This window comes from Meleagris gallopavo, chromosome Z (assembly GCF_905368555.1).
Source record: "Meleagris gallopavo chromosome Z, MGAL_WU_HG_1.1, whole genome shotgun sequence".
Taxonomy (NCBI): Eukaryota; Metazoa; Chordata; class Aves; order Galliformes; family Phasianidae; genus Meleagris; species Meleagris gallopavo.
This window is the reverse complement of record NC_139435.1, coordinates 73,553,971-73,575,585: the sequence shown is the minus strand read 5'-3', so window position 1 is coordinate 73,575,585 and position 21,615 is coordinate 73,553,971. Positions and strand designations below refer to the sequence as shown.

At 38.4% G+C, this 21,615-nt stretch overlaps 1 protein-coding gene and 1 pseudogene across 1 annotated transcript in view; one reads left to right on the top strand and one right to left on the bottom strand.

Annotated features, from left to right (window-relative positions):
• MTAP (methylthioadenosine phosphorylase) overlaps positions 1 to 17,814 on the top strand; it is a 31,701-nt gene extending 13,887 nt beyond the window's left edge. The window contains exons 3-8 of the mRNA XM_085213055.1: positions 1,087 to 1,145; positions 2,739 to 2,906; positions 9,481 to 9,583; positions 12,069 to 12,308; positions 13,655 to 13,777; positions 17,059 to 17,814. Coding sequence (XP_085069181.1) covers positions 1,087 to 1,145; positions 2,739 to 2,906; positions 9,481 to 9,583; positions 12,069 to 12,308; positions 13,655 to 13,777; positions 17,059 to 17,097 — 732 coding nt within the window. The 3' untranslated portion in view covers positions 17,098 to 17,814. The remainder of the gene's footprint in view (positions 1 to 1,086; positions 1,146 to 2,738; positions 2,907 to 9,480; positions 9,584 to 12,068; positions 12,309 to 13,654; positions 13,778 to 17,058) is intronic.
• LOC146542392 (uncharacterized) lies at positions 4,660 to 6,393 on the bottom strand (annotated as a pseudogene).
• Positions 17,815 to 21,615: the final 3,801 nt, after the last annotated feature.

The window sequence follows — 21,615 nt, the reverse complement described above, 5'->3', positions numbered from 1 at the left end:
GCTTTAAATCCCATGAAGAAGAGTGGCCTCCAGCAGCTTTACAGTTTCTTATAAACTGAAATAAGGAAAGTAAAATGGATGAAGTTCTGAATTGAGTGGGAGAAGCAGTACATACAACTGCACAAGTGTTCAGAAGCATCTAACCAAACCGAGTCCTTACATATTTTTAACAAAAAGTTGTGAAGATGAGAAGCTAGAAGAATTGTGCATTTCGGATCCCTGAAGTGTATAGCCCAGAAGGAGAATGCAGCCCACAGAACTGTTTATTTAGCAGTTGCTGGCTTGAGATCACCTGATGCAGGGCACATCTTCCAACCAGGCATCTACAAAAAAAATGCTTAAGCTTCCTGGCTAGTGAGGAGGAATGTGTGTTGGCCAACAGCTGTGAGAGGAGAGTACATACTAGGCTGAGCAAGTGCAACCCTGCTTCTTTGGGTAGTTTTGTCAGATTGAAGCTCACTTTCAAAAGACAGGGAAGAGGGATTTTATGAGAAGCACGGGCAGCAGAAGGGTAGGTTAGAAGAGTCTGGAACATGAGAATGATCTAGGAGTTGATGACTGAAAGGGGACAATGGGAAATGGCAAGGGAAGGGACAGATTAAAAGGGATTCCTGTTGGAAGGGCGGTTTCTGGGGGGAAAGACTTTTTAGCAAAAAAGAAATATAGTTTTATGGGAGAGTGTGAAATTTAGTAACTGATGTAAAGGCTATTTATTCATTATTCTTTCCTATGTTCATTCTGTTCTGTTTGAAATACTGTGTCAAACTATTTGAAAGTATCAGTGTTTCAAAGTACTGTTTAAAACCCCAAAGTAAGGGTTGCAATTGTTGTTAGTATGAGCACAGAAAAACTGTGGTGATCCTTTGGATGCCAAGAGTGATCTTCTGATTCTAAACTCTTATTAATAAATCTGCCGCATCAAATCACAGACTTATTGTGAACTGAAGACAATGTAAGACTGAAGAGGTATTTCCTTTCTGTAACTAGTATTTCCTTTCATAACCATCCTGCTTATTTTTTAGCAGCAGTAAAGATTTCTGATGTGGTTGGCAGACAGTAACTAATTCTTTTTTGCTTGTTTTGTAGCCATCAGATGCTTTGATATTGGGAAAGATAAAAAATGTGGACTGTGTGCTGTTGGCAAGGTAAATTAGCATTTTAAGGAATATTATGTCTTGAAGTGTTTTCCTTCTATATTAGGGGGATAAATTTTTATTCTGACTTGTTCGTGCCCTATGTTGTTGCTCAAAAAGCCAGTCAGAAGTCTGGATTTTTCCTGGACAGGTTTAGTGATGTAGGGGCTAAGAACATTAACAATGCTATCTAGACTTTGGAAGAAAAATCTCAGTAATCTGTTTGCCCTCTGTGTTTGCAGATCTGTGAAAAAGGAAAATTGTCTGTTTCCTGATGAACTGTATATTTGGTACCTTTGTAAAATCTTTCAAATCACTGTTTGATTATTGAGTCCTCTGGCTGCTAATTTTATTGCTTAGAAGGTTGTGCTCCATGGGTCACCTTATTCAGAAGATGCTGGAAGCATCCAGTGAATGCTCAGAAATTTCACAGTGGCCTACTTGGAAGTGTATATATGGGACTAATGTGCTCTAGATTATATGTAAGAACACTGATACAGCATTGGGACAACATAGGTTGAGCCAGATGCTGATAGCAAGGTTCCTCAACAGTCTCAGGCAAGTAGAGGTGATGAGACTAAGATAGTTGCACCTTTGTTTTGTGTTTTGGAGGGGGAAAAAAAGGTAACTTGTGAATGTCAGATTTGAAAAAAAATTAAAAAATTAAAAAATAACATATATAATAAAGAAGAGAATTATTAGAACATCTGCAATATTACTCAGTAAGTCTACACACTTCATAGCTTATCAGAAATGCTCATGACTGCCTGACAGAACTTGGTGATGCCGTGTGTAGCTCCCAGTTCCCAACTGATCAAGTTTTAAAACCTTTTACTCTCTGTGAAGGAGCTAATCACAAAATTAAGTTCCTTCTTTCCTCTTACATGGTTGGGAATATCTTTATAATTATGGATGTAATGTACCCCTGCAGTTATGGCAGAGATAAAATGAAAGCTTCTGCTTCTAATTATTTTCTGTACTGGTGAAAAAAAAAAAAATCTGCAACAGTGCAAAGTCATTCTTTTAATTAATGAAAGCTATCAGATCATTTTAAGAGCAAGTTGGTAAATCTGATGATCTTACTGTTTCCTTCAGGACGGTAACCTTAAAACTATGTGATTTCTCCTTTCAATTACCTGTAATGTGCCACTCTTCTGGGTGGGAGAATACAAACACTGCTTATGAGCAGAAAATCTATAGAGTTGCATACAAATCTTAGAGATCTGTTCTGGTAAATGGAATATTTAGTATTGCTATGTGTAGATATTCAGAATCTGTGAAAATGGTTTACAGAATTGAGTGAAAATGCCTTTAAAACTCTCGAAGCTGCTGAATTGTATTTGGATTGTAGTTTAAAGAATTTTAAATGAATTTCAGCTTAAAAAAAAAACAAAAAAAAAACTGCAACACTACTTTGTGAACCAGATATTGAAACAACTTTGATACAATAGTGAAAACATGCTATAGAGCAAATTGCTAATATGATCAATGCCATCTCTATTGTTATTCAGAGAAATTACTTTTCCTAGAATTCTGTTTATTTGAGAGAAGGGAAACAATTTCATACTGATTTATTTTACTCTCTGGCAACATGTTTCTTTGCAGACATGGAAGGCATCATACAATTATGCCATCAAATGTAAATTACCGTGCCAATATTTGGGCATTAAAAGAAGAGAACTGCTCACATATTCTAGTGACTACTGCCTGTGGTTCATTACGAGAAGAAATACAACCTGGGGATCTTGTCATAATTGACCAATTCATTGATAGGTGAGTAACAGTTGTTTTTAATTATATTCTTCGTTGTAGTAAGTTTTTATAGGATGATGTGATAATCGCAGTTCTTGTGGCACAAAGGGAGATTGATACAAGAAGGCAGGACAGGAAAGTGTGTTCAGCTCTAACAGGTACCACTGTGTATTAATACCCAAAGGAAGGGTGCAGAAAGGATTGAGCCAGGCTGTTTTCTGTGGTAACCACTGACAGGACAAGAGGAAATGATCGCAGCCTGGGGCAGAAGAGATTCCCTCTGAATGCCAAGAAGCAATTCTGTGCTGTGCCGGTGACAAGGCACTGGCACAGATTGCTCAGAGGAGGCAGGAAACTGGCATGGCTCAACAAGGAACTACTGACCAAACAGGGATACGGAGATGTCTTAGCAGTGGAAGCTGGGGTAGGTGGCTTGTGAAGAATGTTGAACAACAGGGATGTTGTTCAAGTGTGCATAGGTGGGATCAGGAAAGCCAGGGTGCAAATAAAACTGATTATGACAAGGGATGTTAAGAATAATAAGAAGAGATTCTTCAGATACGTTTGTCATATGAGACAGACAAAGGAGAGCATACCATATACATTAATGCATGGGTGTCCCACCTTTTGGCTTGCCTGAGCTGCTCTGAGTGAATAAGAATTGTCTTGGGCTGCTTATACATAAGTTGCTCTGAAACTAATGCCTCCTGTTTATTTCCATGGAAACTACAACAGATACAATGAGCATGATGACACTAGTTGATAGAGCAAATTCTCAGCTACAAAACACCATTTTTCAACACCATCACTACCATTAGCTGTGCATTTTTTCCAGCAGTGAACAAGAGCTTGCATTCCACACTCGTCAAATCTGCACTGGCAAAGGTGACACCCTGTCGCAGTCACCACTGCTGAAATGCACCACACACCACCACACTGTGCCACGGTTTTGTCTCTGTAAGCGATCAGTAGGTATCGATGGAGCGACACTTCACTGGAGCAACCTACCTGGTTACAAATCTATTCCGTTTACTACCAAATCAAGAATGTATCAAAACCAACAACGAACAGGAATACAAAAAAATACTTCTGTATTAGCTTTGGGTTTTTGTTTTGTATTTAAAAAAAAAAAAAAAACAGATCTGAAGAGTGGAAGTGCCTTACTGCTGCCATTGCTGAAACATATCACCCACGCCTCATTGTGCTCACATGCACCGATTGAGCTCCATAAATGTTCAGTAAGTGTCAGTGAATGTCAGTCGGCAGCTCATGCCTTGGATGGGTGCCGTTGAACAGGCTTTGAGCAAAGCATTGTTCTCAGTTCTCACTCCACCCTCTGGTGCAAAGCTTGTTATCACTGTCCCATGGTGGTTTCAAGAAAAAAAATCATTGAGGGGAATGAGGAGAGAAGGGAAGGAAACGTGCTGAAATCAAGTAAAGCAAAGGAGCAAAACATGAGTACCACGAATGCACTTAATGGAACTCACCTGACTCATGGATCACCAGGAGGCTAGGAAAAGTAATCTAATACCTAGGTCAGTTTTCAGATTCTTTGGGTAATTTGAGCCGAGCCAGTCACCTCAGCATGTACCAGACTTCCACATATACTATGATTACAATCAATAAACACATCAACGTTAGGATTTATAAAATCACAGCTGAGTGAAGCACAAAATTAAAAACTCGTCTTCCTGTTGGTGACCATCCAAAAAGTGGTCACCATCAATGGTGCTCTCCATCCTTCTTCACCCTTTCCAGGTGTATCTCATATGTATCATGGTGAACAGTAATTAGGGTTTTTTTGTTGATTGTCTTGGATGTGTTCTAATTGGTACAGATCATCATGTTGCAGTAATTTCTTTACTAGAGCAAGATTCATTCCAGTTGGGGCAGATAGCAAATCTTGGATTAATGTGTAATTGGATCACTACAACTGATATGACGTTACTGGAACTGAATAATTAAAGTCACATCCCATGATGTTAGTAAAGTTACAAAAACAGACATTTGAATGATTGTTGTATCTACAGTAATATTGGCAATGAGTATAAAAGAGGTTCTCATACACACACATCCTTTTCCAATATAGATGAGCACTTTAGATTTCAGGAGTCTCACGGGGATACCTCTCAAAACAGCATATATTTTGCTCCGTGTCAAGACAAAGGTCTTGAGCCTTGATGGTATTAGTCTCACAAGTAAATCCTTGTTGTTCCCATACAGCATATGAACTAACATCAACTATTTGCCATTCATTTCCCTTTCACTGGACCCATACTTTTTGTTCTAATGAGTGCAGTATAACCCCATTTTGATTCAGTCCTAGCAAGTGATTGGGTATATGATGTATACTGAAGCACTATGTATTGTTAGGACAAAAGCTTTAGCATAGTTATTAACAGGATCATAAGTAAAATTAACTAGATGTGACCAAGATTGAAATTCTCTTTCATATTTCTTTGCATTGTCCCACATCACCTTTTGAATTGTAGTAAAGTGTTTCCTTTACCTTCTAAAACTAAGAGCTAGGAAGACATTATTTTGAGTTATGGTAAATCTACAATTAACTGATTGTCTTTTATGTTAGTTCTTTCCCACTGAGATAATACATTAGATAAGAATTGCTGGTTGGTTCCCAATGCTGATAGGGAAGACTGCAGGAGTGTTACAGTGCATGTAGATCACTTATTGCATCCAACACCCTAACTTCATTCTTTGTCCTGCATCTCCCAGGAGTTGGTGGAGTTAGCCAGTATTATCCTGGCCCCATTCATCTTCTAAAACATTTCATCACTGTGCTTAACCGTGGTTGAAAGGGTTATGCCTCTGTTAGAATTAGAATTCCGTTCCATGTGCCCAGTATGCCCAACATGGGCATGAGACCACGACCAGCCAGTGAATGTGATAGGGTCAGCATAAGCAATTACAAAAATTAATCTGAAGAAGATGCCTGTCTCGAACAGTGACGCTAATGATGCCAACAGTGTTCTCAGGGAAAGCAGCAGGGTGAGAAAGGGAACTTGGGAGACGCATCATCAGGATCAGCATTCGTTAGCATCTCAAAAACAAAAGAGAACTTCCCAGTTCCAGAGGAACCAAGGTCAGAGAAAGTAAAACTGGAAAAGAAAAAAAAAACTTCCTGGTCCCAAATGAGCCACACTTAGAAGGTAGGTAAAATCCAGATGGTTAATTTTGTACATTTTCCTCTGATTGTCTTGAGCCTTCCAGATTTATTTGTTAAGAGGCTCTTTGAGGGTTAAAAGGACAGGATCAGTGTGGGGCAAATCGATCAACACCAGTGGTGAAGGTCCTCAATAACCCTCTGATTCCTTTTCAGTCAGTAGGACCTGTGCTCCCCCTGTTTGTGGCACTTTCCACACATACTCTGTCTCTCACTTCCTAGAGCTGTGACCAAAATCTTTCTTTAATTAGGCCAGCTCAGTAGCAGAATAGGGAATCTCCTTGATACTAACACCAGAATACTCTGCTTTACTCTCTTCATATGCATATTCAGTTTCTTTCAGCGGGCAGAGAAGGGTCACCAGCTTTTCTGATTTGTCTTTCTGGGCTCTCACATACTCCAGATTTTCTCCTAGATAAAAGTCACTCCCTGAGAAACTACAATTAATCTCCCTCTCATTTACCAGCTGTTCTCTAAAGGCTTGCTGAAGGAGAACTTTTGAATGTTTTTCTTTCTCTGACTGTCCCCTAACATCTCCTATGTGGTCCTGCAGGTGTATGACCAGTTCTGCAAGGATTGAACAGTTTGGGAGTCTGCTACTGGTTGCAGAACTCTATGGCAGCAGTAAGTTAGAACTGCAAAAATGATTGATTTTCACTTTCCCTCCCCCATATAAGTTAGTTTGTAGAGGGAATTTATATGATCCACAACTCCCTTGAAGTTGGACCAATTACTCTGTGCCCACTCCATCTCCACAGGGAAGGGTTTGACACCGGTTTTTTTTTTTTGCTTTAACAGCCACTGCCATTCTTAGGATCTTGATGTATTGGTTTCAGAAACAAGGTCTGAAATCCCTTTTGTTTCATATTTTTGTTGCTTTCTGGTTTTTATTTTGATTAGGAAATACATATAAGAGTAAACTTTGTTACTTAAATACATTAAAGTTATTATGTATTTTATATGCAGCCCAGGACAATTCCTGTTCCCTCGGTGCAGCTTTCTTTAGTCAATACAAAATAATGATAATGCAGTATTGAAAAATTTAGTGCAGCTGTTCTTTGCCTTGCAGACAAATTGGTGGGACAGATAAGGATGGCCAAATCTTGACTAAAGTAACAAGGTTGACAGGCAGGAGAGACTGAAAGGTACTCTTCTTTGCCAGCCAGTGCTTCATAGATAGCAACAAGCAGAGGCTGGTTCAAATCTGTGTTTATTTTTAACACTAAGCATAGCAGCATATCAAGTAGCTGTGACATTTGCAGAATTGTAGCATAGAATTTCTGCATAGAAGGAAAATTGTTAGACCCTGCGTGCAAATACAAGTTGTCACTTGATCAGAGCAGCCATAGATCTTATCTTCATGGTTTATTCCCATGCAGATGGTATGTATGGTGCTAAACATAGTAGGATTTCTTGTTTGACTATCTAGTTATATGTCTGTTCTCTCCAAAAAACAGGGCACCTAGAAGTCAGAAATATGTGTTTGTACATGTGATCTTCCTTAAGTGATCTCTTAGGTATCTGATATATGAACACTGCTCTAAGTAAGTGCTCAACTAACAACATGTGAAATACTATAATGCAGGAAGTTGATTACGATTTTCCCATCCCTCCAATTCTAAATAATTCATTAGCAAACACTTGAAATAGAGATGTCAAATCAGATTTTGATTGCAGCTCTTCAATGTGTTGTAGGGGAAAAATTAATATTACCATTTCAACTAAATTTAAAACTGTGGATCATTTAGCACGTATTTTTATTTTGCTGAACTCTCTTCCAAATAATGTGACCTCTTCCTTGAGAATAAGTTACATATTTTTTTCAAATCTACAGTAACATATGACAACCTTTATTTAAATATTTGCTGATGAGCTCATGACTTGGGTGGAACTGAATTTGGCAAGTCCAAACTGCACAGTGTTAATTTCTCTTGTTTATATAAACAAGGTCTTACTAATGCAGTCATCAAGAAGACACACAGTGTTAAAAAGGCTAGTGAAAAATGGTCTATTATGTTGCCTTTGACTTCAGATTGTTCTCGTTCTACTCAGTTTTGTTGTATTCAGTTTTGTTTCATGATTGGGGACTTCCTATCTTGCAAACACAGGAACATGCCAAGCAGGTAAACTGCTTCTTTTAGTGTTTAGCCTATATTTCAAAAGTGTGTTCTATCTCAGTAAGTCGTTACTAAAATTTAACAGTTGAGCATGTCTTCGTTTGTGGGGAAGATGTGTTGCTTCACAGCACACTATGGAGATACATATGCTAGTGCTGAAAATTACAGTTTAAAAAGTCTCTTAAAAAAAGCATAGTTTATTATTTGTGCACCACAAAGCCACACCATGGAATCCACTCAAATATACTAATCCACTCAAATCTCTAACTTCCTATTGTGATTGGAGAGCATATCTTCTTAATTTCCTGAAATGAGTGATGTTTTCGTCGTTTGTAATCTGGTGAAGTCTTAGATTGCATTAGACTGTGTTTAGGCAAAAATGAACTTCCACATAAAAAATAAAGTACTCTATTTTCTGACCATTTTGTACAGAAACATTCTGTGTGTTCATTAAATTGTTTAATGGAAGAATGAAGGTAATAAATATACATAAGTTTCTTCCGTCTTATGTTTAAAAGTAGAAATTTTTAAAGACAAAAAATTGTAAAATAAGACTAGTCTTTATATTCAAATCACTTTATACATGAGCTGCTGCAAAGAGGGCTTCATGGTATCCTGGGATGCATTAGGCAAAGTATTGTCAGCAGACTGAAATAAGTGATGCTTCCCCTCCACTTAGCCCTGGTGAAGCCTCGGCTCTAGTTCCTGTTCCAGTTCTGGGTTTCTTCTTACAAGTGCAACGTGAACATACTGGAGAGAGTCCAAAGGAGGGCCATGAAAATGATGAAGGGATTAGAGTATGTGTTCTATGGGGAAGAGCTGACAGAGCCTTCAGTCTGGAGAAGGCTCAGTGGCAGGTCTTACCAGTGTGTATTAATACACAAAGAAAGCAGCAAAGAGACAGAGCCAGGTGGGTTTGTGTGGTTCCCAGTGGCTGGACAAGAGTCAATGACTCTAACTGGAACACTAGAAGTTCTCTCTGATTGCCAGAAAACACTACTTTACCATGTGGATGTTAGAGCACTGGCACAGGTTGTCCACAGAAACTCTGGCATCTCCCTCCCTGGAGATACTTGAAAGCCATCTGGGCAGCCTGCTGTAGATGTCCCTGCTTAAAGCACAGGGCTGGACCAAATGACCTCCAGAGATCCCTGCCAGTCTCAGCCATTCTGGCATTCTGTGAGTATAGGTAGCCATTGCTATCACATGGATATTTGTATTCCCTTCCATGAGTTTATTGTTTTCTGTTCTGTTTGATCCCTGTTCTTCACTCAGAGTATGTTTTCTGCTTTTCCAGGACAAATAAAAGGCATTGTACTTTATATGATGGTCAATCTTGCAGTCTCTCAGGAGTGTGTCATATTCCAATGTCAGAGCCATTCTGCACTAAAACCAGAGAGGTTAGTGAATTATAAAGATGTTTTTTAAAATGTTGTATTTTATGATGCTTGTTATTTATAGTACAGTAGTCTAATTAGCCACCATCAGAATATGGAGGTGATCTCCATCTCTCCCCCCCTTACTCAGCACTGTTGATGCCTCAGCTCTAGTGCCTGGTCCAGTTGTGAGTTTCTTCTTACAAGGGCAACGTGAACATGTTGGAGAGAGTCCAAAGGAAGGCCATGAAAATGATGTTGCTGTTATTCACATAAATGTTGAAGAAGAATGTAATTGGAAGGCATGGAAAGTAAAAGATCTTTGATTATTGGAGCTAGTATAGGTATGTGGAACACTCTAAAAAGACAATTGGCATCCTAGATTTCAGAAGGGTAAAAATCTTTTTTGTCGTATAACAGGCAAAGAGAACCTGTGTGAACAAAGTTGGAAGACAGATTTAGGAATTAATTCCTTTTCATGCTGAATGAAACAGCATCTGTGGCTGGGGCACTGTATGTATTTAACGTACAAAGAATTAAGAGCAGTACTTCAGCATTCACAGAAGTGCCAATATTGCATTTGTGCTTTTGTGCATTGTAGCATTTGGTAGTGGAAGAGAGTGAAGAGTTTGTTAACGTGATATTAAATGCAGACACAAACCAAATTACAGTTGTCTTTTATTAAATTTTGCTTTCTTTTGTTTAATGGCTCCAGGATTTTCAAATGTCAAAAAACACTTAGACTAAATATTGTGATATTGCTGTTTTTCTATACAATTAAAACCTTTCAGGAAAGTGTGAATCTATGACTAAATATACCTTCTCATTGTATTCTTAAATCGGAGGAAAAAGGAAAGTGAAGATTGAATTCAGTGTTTTGTGCTTTTGTGGAATGGTCTGATCAGAAGCTGCAGGGAGTCACATTCTCAAGGAGGGAGACCAGGAATCTGCAGAATTAGTCATATCCATCCAACAGGTTTACTTTCTATGCAGCCAGTTACTACACTGAGCAGCTCAAAACTGAGTTATGAAGCAGCTGGCTCAATCTGTACCCTAAGCATGTACAAATGTTCATACTGCTAGCTATTCTGCTTGTCACCAATTCACTTTGCTGCCATTATAGGTTATTTTTATTAATTAGACAGGAAACAGTGTGGCTTTAAGATTTCCACCAGTGGGTCCATAGCATTGTTAGTGGAATAACATTTAGCATGCTAGGAATGCAATGAAGTAAAGATATTTTAGAGCTGAAGAGGAAACAGTCACGTTATACGGTGCCTACACTACCCTCCTTATGCTGGGCTGCAGACAGTACAAAATACTTTGAATTTTTCAAGCATCAAGAGCTTACCCACATGCTGTTACCAAAAATTAGTTGGCACATAGTTGCTTACTGACTTTGAGCATGATGTCGTGCCACAAGACACACAAGTTGTTTATTGAGTATGTTTTATATAATGGATTAAAAAACGCTATTACTGAAATAATTGGCTGCACATCACACTATGTTTTTTTGTTGTTTTTAAAAAGTTTAAGTGGACATAACTAATTGCCTGGCGTTGCAAGAAACATACATCAGGTTTTCATCTGATTGCTGGATAGCTATAAAGAATGCTCTTTGGATATTAATTTTTGCCAAAGAAATGCTCCTTTTCAGAAAACAAACATTTAGGTACTTTCCAGTCTGACACGTGCTGATTATCTCATTAGCCTGCGCATTTTAATCAGCCTAACAGATGTTTTAAATGAACATGTGGTTTTGAGCTGTTGTAGAGCCTGAAAAGAGATACCAAATAAAAGTGATCTTTTTTTTTTTCTGGAAATGTTCCTGAAATTGTTGGGAGCCCATTTTATCATAATTCAGAGAAACATCATAGCTAAATGCACCAATAATAATACCAAAACAGCTATGTTGTGGGCTAATTAAGGAATTTATATAAAAAATCTGAAAAGTTTTTATTAAATTGTATTTCTGCAAATATGTAGAACTGTTCCGTTTTATTTGTCTTACACACCATAAATCAAATGAGAATTGGAAAGTATCTACCATAGGCTGCTTTGGTTGTTACTACTTTCAGAAACTCACGGCAGCATCTTGCAAGGAGTTAAGTGGTAGCTTTGTATAGAGTTTTGTGGAAATTCTACCCAGCTTCTCTTGTTTAAGTCAAATCACAAATGGAATTGTTTATTGATTTATTAACGTAATTAATAGGCAGTTGATGAATTTCACATTTGGAATCAGCGTAAGGAGTAATTAGCAACAGCATGTTAATAAGCACCTACTAAGTTCTATGAGTCCTTCTGTAGCTAGTCTCCCAAATCTCTCTTTTATGCTGTCTACATGCATTCATACAGCTGCATGCACAAACACCCTTCCCCACTCTTTTCTCAAGTAGAGGTTTGCCTATTTATCTCCCTGCTGAAGGAGATATGGGATTTGTGAGATGTGAAGCAGTGTATCAAGAGAGTTACTTGCTTCTCCCAACATTGGCATGTCTTTGTTTTGCAGGTTCTTATTGAGACTGCAAAGAAACTTGGGCTCCAGTGTCATTCCAAGGGGACAATGATCACCATTGAAGGACCACGTTTCAATTCTCGAGCGGAAAGCTTGATGTTTCGTAGCTGGGGAGCAGATGTTATCAACATGACAACAGTGCCTGAAGTGATTCTTGCAAAAGAAGCTGGAATGAGTTATGCAAGTATAGCTATGGCAACAGATTATGACTGCTGGAAGGAGCATGAAGAAGCAGTGAGTGAAACTTTTTGCCTCTAGGTTTTGTCCAGAGGGGTCTGGATGAGAACCTGTGTGTAGCTTTTGACAGAGGTCACGTACTGAATTGAATCTGATATTAGTATCACTGAGTTTTTCTGGAGTAGCAAGTGTTAAAGCAGGAACAGAATGTTGTGACTTCACTCATTTCTATGAACTTGCCTTACTGTTAGCAAACAGTTTACCTCCTTGTGTCTAAATCAGGAGTTTGTATGCATGATGTTGCCGTGAACTTATGTTCTATAATTGATTTGTTATTTTTTTCTTTTGCAGCTTTGTGCAAAAGCATATGTCTTGTTTAGTTTGTTTTCTCATAGGATACAACTGAGCGGCAGCTATGAGTGGGTAACTTCTCCTGGTAGCCTATTAAATCATGCTCATCGTAGAAAAGAACAGTACAGCTTTACTGCTTGAGAGATAACAGTTAACTTAGTCAAACACTTGATAATTAGTGTCAGTAACTAAAAATTCTGTTTCAAATTTTATTATGCAAATAAAGTCTTTCCCACTTGCAACATCCCCGTACGGTATTAATAAATCTTAATTTATTAAATACAGTCTCAGTGTTGCCTCTGTTTTCTACAGAGCTGTTTGAACATGGATTGAGCAGAGCTTCAAAAACAGCAAAATAGAGATAGTGTAGATTTTTATGGAGCCAGCAGCTCTTGGAGAGTATATATATATAGTACTGAAGTACAGTAGCTGATACAGCTTAGCTCACTTAACGTATTTATTGTTCTTAAGATGGATTGCTGACTATCTAAAATATTTTTTTATCTTCTAATATTCATAAAAATTCAAAAAAAATCAAGTATTTGGTTAAAACTCATGTATCTGTACTGTGCTGCAAAAAAGACATCCATGTGACATTTTGTTTAAAGTTCCTGTGGTATACAGAAAACAAACTTCTCTGCAATTACAATTCTACAGGGGTTTTGTTTACTGTTTTGTTCACCTAGCTTTTGATTTTTCTTTTTTTTTTTTTTTTAGACAACCGCTATCTAGATATGTTAATTTTTGTTTATTGTTATTATGATGCATAAATATGGCTAGAAAGCAGGTGTTTTCTTCACTGGTGACACTACTTCTAGTGTGTTTAGATGAAAAGATTCTTTTTTTTAAGTACAAAGTTCACAGAATCAGAAGGTAAAAAACACAGTCAAAGGTACAGTCACAGGAAAGTTCTTACTAGCTAGAAGGATCATGGCACTTTAAGATACGTACTGTGCTTTTGTCTGTGCTCTACATTTTGCTTAGTTTGGCTGGAGGCTTAAAATTTGTGCCCTGAAAATTGAGAAATGCCCTCAATTCTGTTGTATTTCTAGGTTTCAGTGGATAAAGTTTTAAAGACGCTGAAAGAAAATGCAAACAAGGCTACTAGCATCCTGCTGAGTGCTATACCTCAGATAGGTTCCATGGAATGGACAGACACCCTGCACACCCTGAAAGTAAGTACATGGAGGTCAGTTACTACTGGGGACAGTGCAAACATACAGACATTTATTACATGTTCCCAAATGTTTCTGCTTAAATTGTAAATTTTTAGAGTGTGTGCTTTGACAAATCCAATCAAATGGGCAAATAAATTCATTAAGAACCTTGCAAGCTTTGTTTTGAAGATCTAGCTTCAATTTTAGCTTCAGTTTCATAGGAAATACTATAGAACTTCAAATGTTTGAGGGTTTGAAATCCTACCCATTATAGCATAGGTAAGATTCTGGATAAGTGTACAGATTGAAAACCTTTACCTGTGCTCAGCTTTAAAACTTAGAACAGTGAGACAACTGGGAAAGATTGGACCACATCGAAGATACTACATCCGCTTCAGTTTGTAGGAGAGGAGTTTGTTGCAACATATGGGTATTAGCCAGTTTGGTGTTATTAAAACCATGTTCATTCACATGCTTTCCAGATCCAAAGTGCATGAAAAAAAGAGTGGAAAAGAATACATTACAGAAGATCTCGGTAAATGAATTTTTAGGTAGAATTTTTTTGTAGATAAGGATTCATTTTTACGTTTACATTAGACAAGAATTTGTTTTTATGTTTTACATTATTGCAGTTTCAGTGGAGTGCTTGAGATTCCTTTCTGGCTATAGGGTAGAGTAAGAGAACGGTGTTAAAAATAGTTTGGATGTCCATCCAACTTCTCAACAGGGTTTTTGTGACGCATCAGTACTTCTGACAGTGTTAGGGTGTGCAGCATGAGAGGAACTGAGAGTTACATTGGGATGGTATGGCAGATGGGGAAGGAGAATCTGTATGTGAGGAAAGCAAACAGAAGAGGGCCACAGAGAGCTGTATCAGTGGGCGCAGCAGCCTGAAAAGGAGGAAGCCTTTTAGGGAAATGAAGGAATCCAATCTCCGATGACTCTCTCAACTTCCAGGTTCTTTCTTTGTCTTTAAAGAAACTTTTAGTTTCTTTACAGTAGTAAATTTGCTGAAGTTTGAGTGAATAAGACAGAAAAAAATAGGCATAAATCATTCTTTTTATGTCACCCTGAAACTAAATTATCAACAGAACTGCCAGTATTAGTAAAATCATCGGTGTTCTGATGGAGATAAAAATTGATTTTTTTTTTCCAATCTGGTTCTCTGGTCAGTGACGGTCACGTGTACTTTTAATTAATGTCCTAAAAGAAAGTCACGTTAAGTAAAATTTCCTGTGAACTCATTTCAGCATATTTGAACAGGCCAGGTTCCACCAAAATCCTTGAAATTAGTGTTTTGCTGATTCTTAACTAGGCAATGTAGTCTTTTTTAGGAGACCTTGGGTTATGTTTATCACTCTTCCTCACCCAAGTTCCAGTTATCTGGAACAGGTGTTAGTTATTTTTCGTGTCCCCTCTACACATTTGTGAGAGACAATAGGCTTTTCCCATTTTCCTTTTGCAGTCTTTGAGAAGTTGTCTTGAATGGATAAGATAGACAGCAGAACCAGACCTTCTCCCCTCTAATTACAGAAGACGTTTTCAGAGGATTAAGCTGCACTTTTGTTTAATACAGATCCGTACTTATTTAAAAAAAAAAAAAAAAAAAGCTTCAAACAAATAATTTAAAATATGCACCAGAAATTCCTCAGCACCTTTGTTCATGCTGGTGTGAAAGGAAACTTTCTCAGGAATCCCTGCTAAGGCAGGAATCACCTTCCTCCCAGTTTTGGCAGGTGTATTTGAGTCCTGCTTTTGTTTGCGTAATTGTCTTGGTTCTTGACAGGGAGAAGAGGAGTAAAGGGCTGGAAAGAACAAACTATGTTTGTAAGATTCTGCTTCAATAACAAATGCAAGCCCTTGTTTCAGTTCACTTTCAGCTATTCAAAACACCATTTCAGTTGCTTTCCATAGCTATTGAACTGCTGTTTGCTGAAAGAAAACGTGATATGCTGAGAGGAAGGGACACTCCTTTCCAGTATTGCTTCTTAGATTCATTCTCTGAATCTGAATCTGCTGCCTGGTATTAGTGATTGAAGTAGTTTTGATATAACTCAGCATTTCTTTTATTTTTTATGTTTTTTGCTACTGGTGGCCGGGTTTGAGTGATAATATGCTGAGAGAGGAAGTTGATCTGAAGATACTAGAATGTCTGGAAACAGGAACTGGGTATTGTAATAAAGTTGAGAGTTGATGTCAGGAGGGTAGGAGTCACGTTATTTTTGATTCAGTACAACAAAGTTGCATGAAGATCTGAGGTTTTGGAGTCTTCCTAGTTGTTTCTTTTACTTTTTTTTTTTTAGGAACAGCTGGAATTGCTAGACATTTTACCATTTTAGATAATAAATGGTGGTAGATTAAGGACTGGTCCTGGGCTTTTGTGATTTTGAATAAGGAAAGAGGCAGTTATGTGATACAGCAAAAAGAGTTGTAATGAGTGAAAATTCGGGATAGTTCAGATTGGATGAGGCATCCTTAGACATTGTTTTAGCATGTTCATCTTTGACATGCTGGGACTACAGTAAGTTTGATAGCTAATTTCTTCTAGACTAATACAGGTGGTAACTGTATTCATAATTTATGTATGTAGAGATCTGATCTTAAAATATTCTTGATTAATTTTCTTTGTCAAAAAAATCTCAAATCAGTGTAACTATGTATATAGGACTGTAGTGAATTGAGTTAGATAGAAGGGTTCTGTGTACTGTGGACAGCCTTACAGGCGGAGGGCCCCTCAAGAAAGCTGAAACTGATGTTGTTTAGACCCATTCAAGGATAGGACCTGATAAACTTTTCAAAGTTACCTGTCCCTGTGTATCACGGGCATTAATTTAATTTCCTTCCAACCAGCGCACCTTTAGAGAAAAATATCTGTATGTGATAGCTATACTTCAGAGCTGATGGTGAACCAACATGTAAAGAAAAAAAAAAAATCATCTTTTTAGGGAATTTCACTTTCAGAGCATTCTATTCACCCTTGTAAAGAGCTTTCTATGAAGACAACTAATGCATGTAAACAAAAATTAAGCTGCACAGGTTTTCATTTATAGCCTACAAGCCTAAATACCTTAATTTTAGTGCAGTGTTTCTGCCAGATTGTTTGTTGGCTCTCAATGTCAGTGCACCCTCCCTGTAATTCTTCAAACTTAGGTGGCATTCAGGAAGTTTGGAAATGCTACTACACACATGGAAAGAGTTGCACCTGCTTGTAAACAGAATGATAACTATGTAGCCTGACTTTAAGAAAATAAATCTATTTTGCTTTGGCAGCACTCACGTACTTTGACTTTGCATTTCAGACGACTGTGCAGTGTTCAGTCATTCTGCCAAAGCAGTAGCTGCCTGGATGGACTCATCATCACCATGAAGAGTGAGCTGCTTTTGAATTTTCTGACCTTATCTATGTGAAAACTGTTCAAAGCTTGTTAGAATGGTGTAAGCCTTAAACAATAACAGTGTGTAAGTCAGCTTTTTAAATAGCTGAAGTTAGATTTTAAGTATGTTTTTAGCTTGGAATTACGTTTTTCTTTCTGACTTTGTGGGACAGAAGAAAGCAGATTCATTCACGTATACATTAGTTGTTTCAGCCTCTTACTGTTTCCTTTAACAATGGCAGTAGTTGTCATTCATTTCAGAAATGAGCTGGCAAAGTTGAGTGTGACATTTCAAAATAAACTATTTTTATACATTATCCATGTTTTTATTTCAGTATTTTTTTAATAAGTAGCTTTTTTCAGTAGTGTAGTAGAAGAAATAGTTTAATAATCATTGTTCTTTCACAGCAGCAGCTAAGTAATGAGTATTTAAAAAGGTTAGCAAATGCCTAAGCCAAGTTTGTGCCTGGAGATGTACTTGTGTGACTTAAAAAAGTACATGAAAATATTCTTCTCTGCCACACCTCTGCACCGTGCTGGTTGCTGCTGCTTCAGGACAGCTCTGTCCAGAGTTTCTGTTTCAAGTGATGAATGTATTAAGTGCTTTGAATGTATTCATTAACGCAGCGATGCTTTTTCTTGTTTAAAAAATAAAACAAATGAAAGTTATGCTTCTCCAAAGTGTGTGGAAATTGTTATTTTTTGTTTACTTCTGGTCCTTCTTTCCTTGACTTTGTTTCTCTGTCAGTGGCTTGCTATGGGTGGAACAGGTAGACAGTGATACTTTATAAGCACAACTTTTAGACCACTTTTAAAAAGTATTTGGCTCTTTAGAACATAAGGTTTTAAATGCCTGAAATAAGGGGAATTGCTGAAACAAAAATGGATGACTGTACAAAGCAAGCCAAGCATGGGAAAGGAAATAAAGTAGCTTGTCTGTGATTTAATTTCACATTTCATGCAAGATGGATTATAACTGCAAAGCTGAGTGAAGTCCAAGCTAATAAGGTACAACTTCATGGTTTTCAAAACTTCTTCTCACTCTCCTGTAGAAGTGTCCTAACTTAAATCACAGAGATGCATGGCCTGGATGCTTGTAGAGCTTTAGGGGAAAAACCAAACAGACACTGTTGTAGATTAGGTCTGTTTCTCTGACTTTTGTGCAGAATCTGTCTTGAGTGAATAGAGAAATGTAGCTGGGAAGTAGTGGGTGTATCAGAAGTACTGAAAAACTATTTTTTTTCCCCCATGTACGTGGAAGTGAGACTGAATGGAAGCGGGTGATTGTAAATGGTACAGTTAATGCAGGAGACATGCTAGTATTAGCTAAGGACTGGTAAATACAAAATCAATAGCCAATTGATACCATGTAAAATTTTCTACTGCACACCAAAAGAAATGACAGAGCTTAAAACTAAATGAACTGTCTAGATCCACACAGACTACAAGCAGAAGTGTCACTGAAGAGTCAGATCAACACACAGACAACTGCAAGAGGAAGACATACACCCACTCACTCAGTTTTTGTTGGACCACCCTCCAGTGGCACTCACTTAAGAGTTCTGCTTCACTCTGGCATGCTAGTCAGGCAGCAGATCTCCTTCTGCTTTGGCTGGAGGGGACATCTGAGTTTGGTAATATTCTGACTCAAAAAGCTTTCATCCATGTCCCGAGCCAGCACAGCATGCTTGCTTATGTCATGGGTGTTTGCTCTCTCTGACTGTGAAGATGCTATTGTGCCTTACCCTATTTCTCATAGATTAGCTCAATGTTGTATTTTGCTTACCACAGCTATTCCAGACTTTTAAGCCCCTCTCTCTTATTCTCTCCATTCGTTTTGCTCAAAGCATCCTCCAGTATGCACATTCACAGAGTGACATGTACTGACACCGATGCGATATCACAAATTCAGATGTGGTACAAACTGAGGCACAAGGCATACCGACAGATTTATCCTTCTGTGTTCTTTGTTCCCACTACCTCATTCTCCTGTGCAGCCTTTCATTGATCTGTCTTGCTAAAACAAACTTGACAACTCATATCTCGTTTTCACTTAGCTGTCAGCATCCAGAGCGTCGGTACAGGTAGCACATGACATCAGAAGTTGTACATGTATTAGTACTCAAAACAGACCTGGGGCAGTTGGAGTTCCCAGAACTGCAACCAGCATGTGTTCTGTTTATCAAAATCATCTGGGTAACAGTAAGAGGCAAAATTAATTCAGGAGGTGCTCAGCACTGGGCGGGATCAGCCTTCTGAGAAGGAAACTGGCTTAACTGTTTTAACGACTTCTTCCTCTCCCTGCTGTCATTGCAGTGCTGCCTGAGGCAGGACAGAGCTAGGGAACAGGACGTTTAGTCAGCCTCTCTCACAAAACCATGCAGTTGTCTATCTAGGTAATTGTGAAGTTCACCATCTTCCCTATGAATCCGCTCAAGCTGTGTGTAGTGCAAAGTAGTACGTGCACATTTTCTGCCTGAACATCAACAGAGAGCAGACAGCAAAGCCAGCCCCAGGTGTGTAGACAACAGATTGTGATAGTTTGGATGCTTTTATGAAAATGTATGAAAGAAATGGATAACACAAATCTCTAGAATGACTGTGATGTTGACAGCATTGCTCACACAACATAGTGAGCTAAAAAAAAGTGTTTTCCATGCATATTCAAAAAGAAGAAAAAAATGGGAGGCAACATTCAATCCCCAGATTTAGTAATGCATGTACCTGAGAATAATGCATTTAGTAACTGATACGTAGCTTAGAGGACACACAAATCTGTCCTGCTCTTCAGTTTCCTACTGTGTGGTTGCTCTTGCACAAAACAACAAACAAACAAAAGCCATTTGTTTTTACGAAAACCTTTTGATTTGACCTTAGATTCTTTGTTTTACCAACTAGAGCTTCTTTAAGGAAGCAACTCACGTATGAACTCTGTTTGAATTTCATCCGCTCTCTAATAAGTTCCCGAAATACATTTTATTTCATACCACAATAAAAATTCAAAATCATTCTTTCACATCTGCCCAAGGACCAGAAAGACAACCCAGTGGAAGGAAAGTGATAGTATGTGGTGCTTTGCTCTTAAAGTGCGTCCTCTCTGGCTTAGTCAGATCCCGTTGTGTTCGCCTCTCTGGACCTGGGCCTGCACCTCTCCTCCCTGCTCTGGCTACCCCACATCTCTGCCCTGTCCTACCAGCCCCGGAACACCTATCTTCCTGCTGTCTGCCCAGACTACAATGTGGAACAATAGCAGCTTGTCTTGGGACTTTCCCCACCTGGAGATAAAAATCTGTGCTAGATTACCATCCCTTCCTCTCCAGATAGCAATGTTCTCGTTCATGAAACAGATGTAGGAGGAGGCTCCTTCCTGAGATGAGCAATCATGTCATGACAACACAAGCCATGTAGTTCAGTGATAGGAAATAAATGGATATTTCTAACATCGGGGGCACACTTCTGACAGTGTCAGCTGAACTTCCCCTTTGGTCCTCTGTGGTCTACTGACAGAAGGCTGTGAGGATTTCTGTGAGTCAGACTGATGCCTCTAGTTGCAAAATTCTTGGTTTTTATCTTCTAAGGAGTATCTTTCTTTTCAATTTCCCTTTCTTGAGCTTTCTCCAGTACAGAAACACTGCGTAGACATGTCTTTCTAGAAGCATGCATGTGCTTGTGAGTACATGGCAACTACAAGAAAGTAGTGTTGAGAGATTTGTCCTCTGTCCTCTTTTCTGCAGAAGACATTTGTCTTGACTTCTGCTCATAAGATAATTTTAAGTATTTCTACCTCTTCCCCTTGTAAGTTTTAAAAGGAGGGAGGGAGGGAGGGAAGGAGGGAGGGAGGGAGGAGAACTGGGAAAGGGAAAAGGAGAAGGAATGGGAAAGGGAGAAGACGAAGGGAAAGAAAGAGAAAGAGAAAGAGAAAGAAGAGAAAGAGAAAGAGAGAAAGAGAAAGAGAAAGAGAAAAAAAGAGAAAGAGAAAGAGAAAGAGAAAGAGAAAGAGAAAGAGAAAGAGAAAGAGAAAGAGAAAGAGAAAGAGAAAGAGAAAGAGAAAGAGAAAGAGAAAGAGAAAGAGAAAGAGAAAGAGAAGAGAAGAGAAAGAGAAAGAGAAGAGAAAGAGAAAGAGAAAGGAGAAAGAGAAAGAGAAAGAGAAAGAGGAAGAAGAGAGAGAAGAGAGAGAAAAGAGAAAGAGAAAGAGAAAGAGAAAGAGTAAAGTGAAAGAGAAAGAGAACGAGAAAGAGAAAGGGATAGGTTTCGTGAGTGGTAGAGCAGTGAGAACTGATAGAGACCTGAATATCTTCAAACAGACAGATAGATTATCTGTTATTACTCCAGTGGACCTCTTGTAAGATATGAATGTCTTCAAAGGTCAGCACTCAGTCCTTTGGAACTTGAGTTACTTTTTCCATCTCAAAAATCCTTGTTTTCTTCTATGAAAGCTCTGTGGATTTCCACTTTCCTCACCGAATTTGAAGATCCGTTTCT